At 42.1% G+C, this 13,673-nt stretch overlaps 1 protein-coding gene across 11 annotated transcripts in view; it reads right to left on the reverse strand.

Annotated features, from left to right (window-relative positions):
- Mindy3 (MINDY lysine 48 deubiquitinase 3) overlaps nucleotides 1–13,673 on the reverse strand; it is a 78,596-nt gene that overhangs the window by 16,938 nt on the left and 47,985 nt on the right. For all 11 annotated transcript variants that reach the window (XR_010058840.1, XR_010058841.1, XR_010058842.1 and 8 more), the window contains one exon: nucleotides 3,168–3,240. Coding sequence is in view for 8 of the 11 variants with exons in the window: in XM_063276246.1 (XP_063132316.1) it covers nucleotides 3,168–3,240 (73 nt within the window). In the remaining 3 variants the exon portion in view is untranslated. The remainder of the gene's footprint in view (nucleotides 1–3,167; nucleotides 3,241–13,673) is intronic.

The following is a 13,673-nucleotide window of genomic DNA, read 5'->3' on the forward strand; positions in this document are numbered from 1 at the left end:
AAGGGACTATCATGACTGCTCTAGAAAAGACCAACAAGCAGCTGGAAGGGTCAGATGCAGATGTGTGCACCCAACCAGGGAGCAGAAGCTGCTGACCGCTCTGGCTGAATTAGGGAAAGGCTGGAAGAAGCTGAGGAGGAGGGCGATGCTATAGGAAGACCAGCGGTCTCAATTAACCTGGACCCCTGATATCGCTTAGACACTGATTCACAAATCAGGCCAGACTATTGTGAATGCCCCATAGCTTCAGTAATGGCGTCAGGTCTTGGGGCCTCCCCTTGAGCTGATCCCACTTTGGAAAACGTTTAAGCGACTCCACAGTTCTATCTGGTGACCACACCAGCTGACATGAGGCCTCCAATCATACACAGCAGATGACTCCCAGGTCGGGTTCAGAGAAGACGCATCTAACCCCACTGAGGTCTGGTGGGGTGGGTATGGTGGGATGGTGGGGATAGCCTTGTGGAGACGGGGCGGGGGGATGGGGTGGGGGAGAGGAGGTATGGGATGTGGAACCCTGGGGGACGGTGGACCAGGAGGGGAATAAAATCTGGAGCATAAAAATAAATAAATAAATAAATAAATAAATAGATAAATGAATGAATGAATGAATGAATGCATAAGGGTTCGCTGCCTGGTAAATTGTTCTGATTATGTTCTGAGCAGCTGTTTATTATTGTCATTTTTTAGTTTGTGATTTAATCATGAAACCCTGCCAAGTAATTAAAGTGGCATAATAAGGCATTGCTAAGATTAAAATTTTGATAATATTCCAAATGAGAAATTAGCAATTTAAAAATACACCTTTGATCATATAACTTTGTTTGACATCAAAATAAGTAGCAGGTTTCTAGAATCTTGAAGAATCTAAAATACAATTGCTCAAGCAAATGGCGAGTCAATACCAGATTATTAGCAGCAGTCTAATGCCAACTCGTTCAGAGCAGCTTGAGCGTCTCTAAGACTTCAGCTGTAAAACAGACATAGGTAATTGAGGGGTCAAGACTGGTTGGTCTAGAACATCTGGAAGCTACTCTTGGTTGTTATACACACAAACCTTTGACACATACAAAGTTAGAAGGTGATAGTATCCATCTCCTAGATTCAGGATGAAGGTTTCCTGTGTGCCACTGTAGGTGTATACCTGTATTCATAAGGGTGTGTGTGCACTCACGTGTATGTAGGTGAGAGGTGGATGTTGGGTGCTTTGCTCACTCCCTTTCCACCCTATTACTGAGGCAGGTCTCTCACTGAACCCAGAGCTCGATGACTTAGCTTGGCCAGCTGGCCAGAGATTCTCCTGCTCCTGTGTCCTCAGCAATGAGATCACAGGCACATACCAACATGGCTACCTTTATACCAACATGGCTACCTTTATACCAACATGGCTACCTTTATACCAATGTGGGTTCTGGGAAGCTAAATTTAATTCGTTATGCCAGCATAGCAAATGCTTCCCTAACTGACACATATTACCAGCCATATGCACATGGTTGTAATATTACACAACCATTAACTGACTAATGTCATTAATAGCAATATTAATTACTATTAATAATAAACTAGTCTATTAAATTAATATTACAATTAATATTACTATTGAATAATAAATATTATATTACATTTAATATTAAATTAAAAGTTTAATATTAAATTGAAGCATACCATGGCTTTAATATATTCATGGAGGTAAAATGTTTCCAAGTTGTGTTGTAATGTTCCACAAAAACACCAGCCACTGTTAGGGGCTGGAGAGACAGCTCAGTAGTTAAGAATACTTACTGCTTTTGCAGAAAATGTTGGGATTCAACCAGTTTTAATTCCAGCTTCAGGGTATCTGACACCTCCCTGGCCTCAGAGAGGCCATACACAGAAGTGCACACACATGGCATTACCCAGCCCCCATGCTTGGCACACACACATACACATATACAAAATAAAGCAAGTCTCAAAAACCCCAAGCCGGTGTAAGATGTGTCCTGGAAAAAGTACTACTGGTGGTGGCTGGCCTGCCAGTACAAGTCCATTCACTTATTGTCATGGTGAGGGATGTAATATAACTCATATCAAGCAATATAATTCATGTTTCTAGAGGGAAAAGGCATTAAGGAAAATTTTATTTTCATCTCCAAATTTGTATGTGTATTAATAAAGCAAGGCTATATAAAACAAAATATGAAATAAAAAGTAAGCAAGCAAAATGAGCTCTTCTCCCTGGACTATCATGGCTTCCTGCAGTGATTTACCTAAGCAGGGTCACCTCTCGCCAGCGCTCCTGGCTAAGCGAGTGTATGGCCGAGTACGGCCATGGAATTTCAGTTCCTGTCTTCTCTGTCACTCATCAACAAGGCATGAGGAAGGGCAGGTGTCCAGAGTAAAGAGCTTAATGCTGAAGACACAACTCCAAAGGCCCCCCTGACCTCACAGCTTGGTTTCTATGTGGTGATTTATGTGGGAATAAGTTGTCTTTAGGGGAGGCAGAGGCAGGGTTAAGGCATAATGTCTGACTCAGTACAGAAACGAAGGCCACAACTCCTCCGTGACATATAAATGACATACATGTGCAATATCCTAAACTCATGTCAGTAGAATAAGTGTGGGATCAGGAGGGATTAGGATGCTATTCTTCCACAGGAGGATTCTTGTTTCAGTGATTGTGTGTGTGTGTGTGTGTGTGTGTGTGTGTGTGTATGTGTGTGTGTGTCTGTCTGTCTGTCTGTAGGCCATAAGTGTCATGCCCTGGAGCTGGAGTTACAGGAGAGCCTACCTATGGGTGCTAGGAACCCTCCTTGGATCTTCTGGAAGAGCACAGCGCTCCATCCACCTGCTGAGCCATCTCTCTGGGCCCTAACTGGTCAGTCAGTGTTTATTCAGACCAGGAGCTAAGGAAGACTGTAAGGGAAGCCGGCGTCTAGTATAAGTAGACAGTCAGGATCTGAAGAAAGACAGCCACTCAGTGGTAAAATCTGATGGGAGCCACAATCTGCAGCTTTGCTGCTTGGCCTCTTTGATTTTCATTTTCACTGCTTTTTCTAAGGTTTTTTTTTTTTTTTTTTTTTTTAAGAACCGCCTATCTTCCATTGAATAATCCAACTCATCTTTTGAATAAAGCCCGAGTATCAGTATTTCAGACATAAAGATATACGATGTATTGACAGGATTTTTACCTTCTGGGTCATAGGTCTGAAAAACTCTTCTGGCTTGTTCCGAAGGCGCTTCAGGGGCAACTAAAGCCATATCCTAAAAATAGAATGAACAGTGTCAACGAGACGTGACATCGCGATATTAACAGTGAACATCCGCGTGGGAGGGAGGAATAATGGCATTCGTAATCAGAATAAACGCAGCATAGGCGAGTGGCCAGAGACAGCGCCGACTCTCTTTGGTGATCAATTTTACTTCTCGAGGATGGAAATGAGACTTAAGTCACAGAAAACTGAGAGGATTTCATGCCAACATTACTAAAGCAATTAATATAAAAAAATCAATATTCAGAGAACCCATAAGTAATGGGTTTATACTACTGTTTATGTAAAGAAATACATAGCTTCAACTATCTCCTAGTCCCAGTGAAGCAAAACTATGACAGGAAGTATAATAGAACAATGGCGCTGTTCTGACAGCAAAGACTCAACTGCAACCACACAGGACTGCAACACCAGTTACCATGGAGACAAGAGCAATGGGACACATCCATCACGTCTGCATGTCCAGTTTAGCTCCAAAGAGTCCTTACGGCAGGGTTACGCCTTCTCCCTCACAGTGAGCTTCCCCACGCAGTGGGCATCACTGCTCATCAGGACTGAGCAGAGACGCACAGTGCGTCATTATACGGCCGCATCGCACACATCTAAGCCACTGTGACATCCTACTTCTGCTGACAGGAATGCAGAGTTGAGGGCCCTGTTGATGACTGGTCATATCTTCCGTCTGAGCTTTCAGTTATATTTGTGTTCAATGAGATACAGCTCATCAGAGACAGGCATCCCACCGTACCATCGCAAACCCTCAACCAGGGCTACACAGCAAGATCATCTCAAACCAAATCAAACACAGAAAACAAAACATAGCAGTTTTGAGGTATCAGTGTTTAAATTTAAAATGTTTTATGGGCAAATTTTAAAGAAATTCACTCTTCCTTTTAGCCTCGCCCGCCCTTATCTCATTGATGAAGGAAGGAACTAAACCAGTGACGGGAAGTTTACTGATCTGGGGACTGCCCTCCTCAGGACGGAGCGGCATGTTCCCTTCTGAAGACAAACCGGGAATGTGATGACACAATGTAATCACACATGGACACGCACTTTTATGGACTCTAAGAGAAGAGTGAGGGGCCTTGCTGCTGTGTATGATCAGTTGTGCATGCCGTCTTTCATGCTTTTCACCCCAGGGCCCTTTCCTGCACAGTCAGTGCTATTCTGCACATGCCCAGCACTGTCGTCTTTGGTTTACCTTTCAATGCTGTTCTGAGTTCGTGATTCAGTCCATTATTTGCTGGACAGACGAGCTCTGTCTAATCCTTTGCCTTCATAAACAACGCATCAAACAATGCGAAGGAATAGTCTTATGCAGGCTTAATTGTATTTGTAGGTGAGATCTACTGTGCATTGCTGGATCATAGGAAGGATGATTTGTAATTCTGGCAGGCACTAGAGAGTTGCAAATCCTGTTTGCTTACTTATTTCCAGCATTGTTTTATTTTTGACAGAGTCTCACATACAGTAGGTTGGCCATGAACTCATTATGAAGCTAAGAATGATCTGAACATTGGATCATCTGGCGCCTGTCCACTGAGTGGTGGAATAATATATGTGCATCTCCCCGGGTTGTAAGATGCTGAGATAGAATCCAGGAGCTCCCCCATGCTAGGTAAGCCTTCTTCTAATGAAGGCCACCACAAGCCTCTCGAACAGTGCTGCTTAAAACTCACATCACCAATTGAGCCTTCAACGCATTTCTGGGTGAACATTAGGATTGTCTCCCAGGTCCCAAGATTCTTGGAGCAACGGTTAACACTGGAGTTAGTATCATTCCTTAGCTGTCTGTACTCCACATTTATTCTAATATAAGCATCAGCCCCTTTAACTAGTCAGGATTCTCCCTCCCTGCATCCTCTGTCCTTCAGTTCTCTTCTGTAGGAGGTCTGTGGGAACCAGTGGGTAACTAAGCGCTCCGGTGCTGGCTGGGAGCAGCTTGAGAGCAGAGATTTCCACTGTGGAAAGTGGATGCTCCTTTTCCCCGTTCGCCCGGCCAGCCAACCTTCTGTAGTATCAATTAGTGATGAGAAGATGAGTTTGATGCACTTTAAAAATTCCACATAGTTTCTAAACATTATTAATAAATAGAGGGGAAGAAAAATAAATCAGGCTTTGTTGTCTAAAACCCAAAACTCTTACTTTTCCCATTTCATGACGAAAGGCACTTCCCATGTATATGGTCCTTTAATTTCGGTCACTGATGGTTCACGGTTTTCAGAGTTGCTTTAGTTCTTCCTTGGTACTTTTTGGCAGCTATAGAAATGGAGGGTGACACGGTCTGTACGCTCACTCTGTCTGCTAGCTTCAGCAGTTTTTCCAAGCTGAAGCATTTCCTCTGTAAGATCCCACTCTTGTCAAGTGACTTTGTTTCTTCTACTCCAGGTTGGCCACCTTTTCTTTTCTTTTTTTCTTTTTTATTAACTTGAGGATTTCTTATATACATTTCGAGTGTTATTCCCTTTCCCGGTTTCCGGGCAAACATCCCCCTCCCCCCTCCCCTTTCTTATTGGTGTTCCCTTCCCCATCCTCCCCCCATTGTCGCCCTCCCCCCAACAATCTAGTTCACTGGGGGTTCAGTCTTAGCAGGACCCAGGGCTTCCCCTTCCACTGGTGCTCTTACTAGGATATTCATTGCTACCTATGAGGTCAGAGTCCAAGGTCAGTCCATGTATAGTCTTTAGGTAGTGGCTTAGTCCCTGGAAGCTCTGGTTGCTTGGCATAGTTGTTCATATGGGGTCTCGAGCCCCTTCAAGCTCTTCCAGTTCTTTCTCTGATTCCTTCAACGGGGGTCCTATTCTCAGTTCAGTGGTTTGCTGCTGGCATTCGCCTCTGTGTTTGCTGTATTCTGGCTGTGTCTCTCAGGAGCGATCTACATCCGGCTCCTGTCAGCCTGCACTTCTTTGCTTCATCCATCTTGTCTAATTGGGTGGCTGTATATGTATGGGCCACATGTGGGGCAGGCTCTGAATGGGTGTTCCTTCTGTGTCTGTTTTAATCTTTGCCTCTCTATTCCCTGCCAAGGGTATTCTTGTTCCCCTTTTAAAGAAGGGGTGAAGCATTCACATTTTGATCATCCTTCTTGAGTTTCATTTGTTCTAGGCATCTAGGGTAATTCAAGCATTTGGGCTAATAGCCACTTATCAATGAGTGCATACCATGTGTGTTTTTCTGTGATTGGGTTACCTCACTCAGGATGATATTTTCCAGTTCCAACCATTTGCCTATGAATTTCATAAAGTCATTGTTTTTGATAGCTGAGTAATATTCCATTGTGTAGATGTACCACATTTTCTGTATCCATTCCTCTGTTGAAGGGCATCTGGGTTCTTTCCAGCTTCTGGCTATTATAAATAAGGCTGCGATGAACATAGTGGAGCACGTGTCTTTTTTATATGTTGGGGCATCTTTTGGGTTATATACCCAAGAGAGGTATAGCTGGATCCTCAGGCAGTTCAAAGTCCAATTTTCTGAGGAACCTCCAGACTGATTTCCAGAATGGTTGTACCAGTCTGCAATCCCACCAACAATGGAGGAGTGTTCCTCTTTCTCCACATCCTCGCCAGCATCTGCTGTCACCTGAGTTTTTGATCTTAACCAGGCCACATTTTCTCTAGCCTGACAAGGACATTCAACACTGTGGCAAACCTAAGGACTGAGTATAGACATTTTCGCCCTCTTCCAGAGCTCAGAGAAAAAGGTCTCAGTATTTCACTGTTGAGAATCTTATACAGGAAGGCCTTTACTGTGCTGAGGTGAATGCCTTCTATGGAAATTTTGGTAAAAGGTTTTCTCATCTAAACATACTGAATTCTCTCATACACCCCTGCCCCCATCTAATAAGATAATCAATAAAGTTTGTATCCTTCGTCCTTTTGGTGTGACGTGTCACATTTATTGATTGGTATAGTTCAGAACATCCTCACAAGCCAGTAACACAGTCCTGGATGTGGATGATCTTGGTCTGGCGTTGCTACGTATTCAAATGTATTCAAATGCAAACTATTAGCCCAAGATCTGGTTGCCTCTGACAAGCAAATCCTCACACGTACCAAATGATGTTGTATAGACCTCATTCCCCAATTTAAAGCTACTGGTTAAATAAAAGTGTCTATAGCCAATTACTGGGGAGAATAGAAGTAGGCATGGCTTATGCTACTGGGCTGGGAGTTGCATGTAGGAACCCCCTAGAAAGAGGAAGAAGAAAGGAGAAAGGAGAAAGGGGAGAAGGAGAAATAAGATGGAGGAAACAGGAGGTCTTCATTAGATGTGATAGACCAGGGATGCATGGCCCAGTGAGATGCCACCAGGACAGACTGGCGGATGGAGCTGAACTAACCCAGGCAAGACTGAAACGGCAAGTACTTGGGGAGTGCAGCTGGAGATTAACAGTCTAGGGTACAGAAAGATAGATTAAGGGAGAGTCACCCAGTAATTATGCTAAAACTGATTAAAAATTCCATAGGACTCTACCTTGATAATTGGGGGCTTGCTGGGTGATATTAATAGCTAATAGTTATTAAATAACATTTAAAAATTCCATTTACACTATCTGTTTTATATGGTGTTGAATTCCATGTGCTCACGTATGTATCTATGTCCATCAAGTGTACTGGCTTCCCTTCTTTCCTCCCATTTTGCCTTCTGGTGTGGAACCCATGCTCCCCTCCTCCAGCCTCCTGTGTGCTGTAATCACAGGTGTGTATCAACCTAGTCTGACTTTCCTTGTGCAGTCACTGTCAGTACAGTCTGAGTTCTGTCAGTACAGTCTGAATTCAGAGTTGAAAGTACTCCTTCCTCTGATATATCTATTAATTGATTAATTATTACTTTTTAATACAATTATATAGTTGCACCTGTCAAGGGAATTCATTTTTCTTGGTTATTTTTTGATATGTAATTATTCACTGTAGTCTCATAACCACAGAGCAGAATTATCATTGTTAAAATGTTCATACTGCCCAGGATGATATGTAGATTCAATGCAATATCTACTAAAATTCTAATATCGTTTTTCATAGAAATAGAGAAAAGGATCTTAAAATTTCCACAAAAGAGCCATCAAAGGTCTTAAATGGTCAAGCACTCATGAGCACAAGAAAAATGGGTCCGAGAGGGTGATGCTGATAAAGCAGTGTGGCATGCTGACCCATAATACAGAACAGAGCCCAGAAATGCACCTGGCATGCAAAGTGAGCTTAGATAACACCATCAAGATGGCCCAGTGAGCAGGAGCTTGCTGCCAAGGCTGACAGCCTGAACCCAATCCTGTTCACCACATGGTGGGAGCAGAACTCCTGAAAGTCTTGCTCTGACTTCCTGAGTGCACACACAAAGTAATACATTATTAAAAATAGGCAGAGAAAGGTCTCTTTAACAGTGTAGGGAAGACTGGCTTTCCACATGAAAAACAGTGAAAGTGAACCCTTAGTTCACGTCAGATACAAACATCACTTCAAAATGGCTAAGAACTTCAGAACTCTAAAACTACTGGAAGAAAACAATAGGGAAAAACCACACGGCACTGACCAGGGCAGTGATTCCATGACCTCACCCCAAATCCCAGGACTGAAACCAACAACAGCCAAATTTAAGACTCGTATTTGCAAGCCACACATCTCATAAAGGATTATTACCTCAAATACATAAGGAGTCCACACTTAATAGTAAGATAACAATATTCCAATTTAAAAAGTGGGAAGGAACATGACTAGACATTTCTCAAGCCACACGAAAGGCCACATAATTAATTGAAAACAAACAAATGAGAAAAGCTCAGTATTGGAACTCATGGAAATGCAATTTATGGCAAAAATATGAAATTACCTTGCATTGTCAGAAAAGGCAAGTGTCAGCAAGAAAGTGAAAATGGCTGTCGCTATGGTGGTTAGGAATTAATGCAGGACGACCCAGCCATTGTGAAAAACTGGAAATTCTTTGAAAGAATGACTGTAAAATCTAGGAATCCAAAACTTTGGGATCACGCTAAAGATTTGAAGTCAGGTATACTGTCCGGTTACAGGAACAAGCAAATGTCTCATAACAGAGGAACACATTTTAAAAAACGTAGCACACAATGGAATGCTATTCAGTCTTAACAAAAAGAAATATGGTCATTTCCATTACCACACACAGAACTGCAAACTCTTAATTACACTGAGCCAGGCATGGGAGGGTAAGTCTTTCTTCTCCTCCTCATGTACAAACTCTAAAACAACTGAATCCAGAAACACAGATCAGAAGTTGGTTACATAAGCTGGGGCTAGGAGGAATAGAGGGACGTGAGATCCAAGAACAAAGAATCAGACTGAAGGCAGGTATCTCCTCCCTTTCAGCTCTAGTACATTCTATGAGGAGTACTGACAGTAGGTGACTGCACACTTCAAAACTGTTTAGACAGAGAATCTTAAATATTCTCCCAAAATATCATAAGGGTTGGAGATAATGGACACTAACTTACTCGATCTATGTTATTCCATAGTGAGTTCAAGAGTTATTATATTTCTTTGCATTCCACAAACTTATACCTGTACATTTATAATACCTGTGTAAGAACATAAGACAATCACTCCATTTAGGGGAGTGAGTGGGTTGATGACAGAAACAAAGCATTATGGTACTATTCTTTTTATGTGAAATTTGAGAAATGTACTATTGTTTGTAAAGTCGGGAAGAGACACTGAAGTTTTTACTGGTACAAAAAGGTTAGCCTAACTTTCCCAGCATTAGAAGTGACTCAAACGCAGACACACAAGAAAGAACTTAAAGGTGCCTTGTGTCTAAATTCCAAGCATCAAAAGATAAAAGCATATTCTATGCTAACCCAGCAAACAAGACATGAGTCTTCAACAGAAGAGCACATGGTTCTCTTGGTCCTGCTGGCCACCTTGTCCTGTCAGGACGCTGGGGAGAAGCAAAGTTCCTAGCACAAAGGGCCACGGCTGGGGGAATCTGCATGGCAAATTTGGCTGCATATTCAATGTATTTGTACACCAAATTTGACCAGAAATACAGACTCTTCCTTAATATGGAGGGTTTTATAATCCTAAAGCAGAATACTTCAGTGAGGGTGTCATAATTCTCAAGTTTCATATTTTACATCAAGGAAATAAACTAAAACTTTCATGAATAATTCTGTAAGTATGAGGAAGACTGTCTCCCTCAGATTTTCTACTTCTAAGACTACTATAGTAAGAGCTCTCAGACTTCACGTTTCCCGGGCTCTCAATACACACACCCATAGTTTCTCCTTCTCCTCCTCTACTCCCTCTCTCTTACTCTGGGCCATCTATTAGTTGTTAAAAAAAAAAAAAAGACGTAATCTTTGCACCTTATGTCATAGTCTAACAGATGAAAGAGAAAAACATGTTACTTAAAACATTTTAATTAACACAATTACCTTCTCATGTGAAGTTCAGAGAGACAGCACTAAGCCTCCCATCTCCCACCCACCCCTGGGTTCTGCTAAGCGAAGAGACTGTGATGGTGTCATTCTAAGTCACTCACATGATCAGAGTTACCTGCCTTTCCTTCATCTCTACTTTAACCAGTTAGGAAAGAGCTTCAGTAGGTAAAGCATCTGAAACTCAAATTCTCTTCAGGAGGAAAACATCTTCAACACAAGAGTAAAAAAGGTCAGCTACAGTTACCATCAAAATTGTTTTGTTCTAAATCGACCTCTGTGCACTCGCACGACATGATCAATGCTTTGGCCATGGCACTGATAGGGCGAGTAATCAATGCTTTGGCCATGGCACTGTTAGGGCGAGTCACCTGTGTCCAGCTCACTTACAGGTCAACAGGGACGCTGGCAAGCACACAGAGCTCCTAGACCATCCAGACTCATTCCAGTCAGCTCAACCCATGCTGTTCTGTAGCAGAGAAGCAGGAGCTAAGATATAAAGGGAATACCCAACATGCCACAGTCAGGAACGGGAGTATCTGTGTTTCACGCAGCACTCTGTACTAGCAGTGTAATTACCAGACTGCATTACGTCTTTTTAAAATGCTGTAACTTTACCTCTTCTTAATGTGCACTGAATGAAACAGAAGGCCTGCGCTGGCTGGGAACCAGTAGGGTAACTGAGGAGGTCTTTACAATGTACTCATCACAGCTTTCTTCAAAATCCAGAAGAATCTGTGGTTGTAATCAAAGAAGCTCCAGCAGGTTACCCAGTGTAACAAGTACAGCTAGAGAAATGCTATTTTAGCTTGCAGACATTTTCTATTGCCATTTAGAGTCCCTCCCAAAGCCATAGAATACAAATATAACTGACCTTTTGGTTTTCAGTAAAGTCTAAAGCCACTTCATAATCTACTTCATCCTGACTTGGTCTTATTAATTATACTAAAATCACTTGGGAACTATCAGGAAACACTTTTTAAAATAATCATTAAATGTTCTCGAAACACATAGTATCATTTAAAGACAGGTAGGTAGTGGTCTTTTCTTTTTAGTTTTCATTTTCAAAAACATGCAAAAGCCCCAGGCTCTCTCCGCAGCAAGCTTTCCTGTTGTGAGCCACAGTGGGTGCAGGAAGAGCCTTCGAGGTTGTTCCTCTGCACAACTCTAGGCTCTCCAAGCACAGTGGAAGCACACAGCAGTGGGAGACAATGCCTGTGGGGTATGGGGAACTCCAGAACTACAATCAGTAAAGTCACAAGAGTAGCCAGCAGTCCTGTCTCCAGTACTGCACTCGTGTAACCCACGGTAACTACCTTTTGAGTCAGGCCAGATGCTTCATCCCCAGTGCTCTAGGTACCTACTTCGTACTGATTCTCCTATGTATCGAGGAGTCTGCTACTATACTTGGTCTGCCTTTAGGGAACTTTAGAAAATACTCTTTCAAATTCCCCTATTTTACATAGATAATCCAGTTAAGAATTAAAAAAGAAAACAAGAGTTGGCAGTCACATTGTTAAAGACGGCAGCTAGACCAGAAATGTGGACTGAGATTTCAGCAAACACATTTAGGAATGGTCATACCGTAAGTATGTAAGAGTTACATAAAACAAAAGCTACTGCCAGTAATAAACTCTATTGACTACAGTCTCTTCCTCACTTAGCTAAATTGAGCTGTGGACTCAACTACTGACTAAAGGAAATCAGGCTTTACCAGGGCAGAGCAGCCTTCTCTCTCCCTCTGCCTGCCCAGGGTGCTTTATCTTCCTCAGGTGGATCCCTTGCCTTCTCTTAGGACCACAGAGGGGGTGGGGGTGGGAGTGGGGGTAGGGTGGGGGTGGGTAGGGACGCTTTTCTGAAGCAGGTACACTGAGATGGAGAAGGGTCACAGATATCCACATCAGCCAGCCCACTCAGCCAGAGTACAGCCAAGAGGGCAACCGTCCCAGGAATGCTGAAGCCCAGGCAGGACACTGACAGTCTACTGCAGAGTCCTGCCAAGGTCAGCTCGAACATAAAGCTTCCCTTGTTTTGTGGTGATGCAAAGCATTAACAGAATCTTAAAGTAATAAAATTAGCCTAAAATATGCTAAGCTTAGGAAAGCTTTTAGTTAAAACTTCAAGTTTTTAATTCCAAAATAATTGAAAGGGCTAATTTGTATAGACTTCTTATCAGACTTTCAAAATTTTAGTAAAATTATGTTATATTTATTTTGGAAAACGTGTTAAGTCACACAAATTATGATTTAATCTAAAATATAAATAATTTCTTAAATCTATTCTTTTTCTGTAATGGGTAAGTTATAAAATATAAACATTAGCAGAAATAGTAAAACCTTAGACAGATGGATGAGACGATTAACTTCATTAAAATACAGAAGTAAACTATTACAAAATGCTCATTATTTTAATTTTTAAGAATTTTATCCAATAATTAAAGATACATACAGTGAATTTTCCTCAGAACATTAAATATTAAAGACTATGATTACTTATTTTCCATTAGAACAGGACTGGGCAATTTTAAAAGCCCTAAAGACAGGATCTCCCTCCCGAGTACCTCACTGTGGTGTGACTGGAGCACCACACAGACAGCCCCTGCTCTGCACCCAATCCCAGAGACACAGTGCACTGGCTACCGTGCTTCTCCTTTACACGACGTTAGGCTTCTCTATGTAATTTCTGTTTAGATGGTGATGTGTATTCATATGCTCTTACCGGATAGGAAATGGACTTTATTATAGGAAAGATCAAAGATGACACTATACATACGTGTGCATACACACACGTACACGCACGCATACACACACACACACACACACACACACACACACACACACACACAGAGAGAGAGAGAGAGAGAGAGAGAGAGAGAGAATGAAAATAAGATTTTATAGTCCCAAAGCAGAACAAAATCAAGGCTACAATAATCACACCAACATCCAAAGGAAACTTGAAATGATTGTGACAAGAATTTAGACCCTGTTGTTTTGAAAACAGAACTCCCTGATTGTGTA

The sequence above is a fragment of the Rattus norvegicus genome, chromosome 17, assembly GCF_036323735.1.
Source record: "Rattus norvegicus strain BN/NHsdMcwi chromosome 17, GRCr8, whole genome shotgun sequence".
NCBI lineage: Eukaryota > Metazoa > Chordata > Mammalia > Rodentia > Muridae > Rattus > Rattus norvegicus.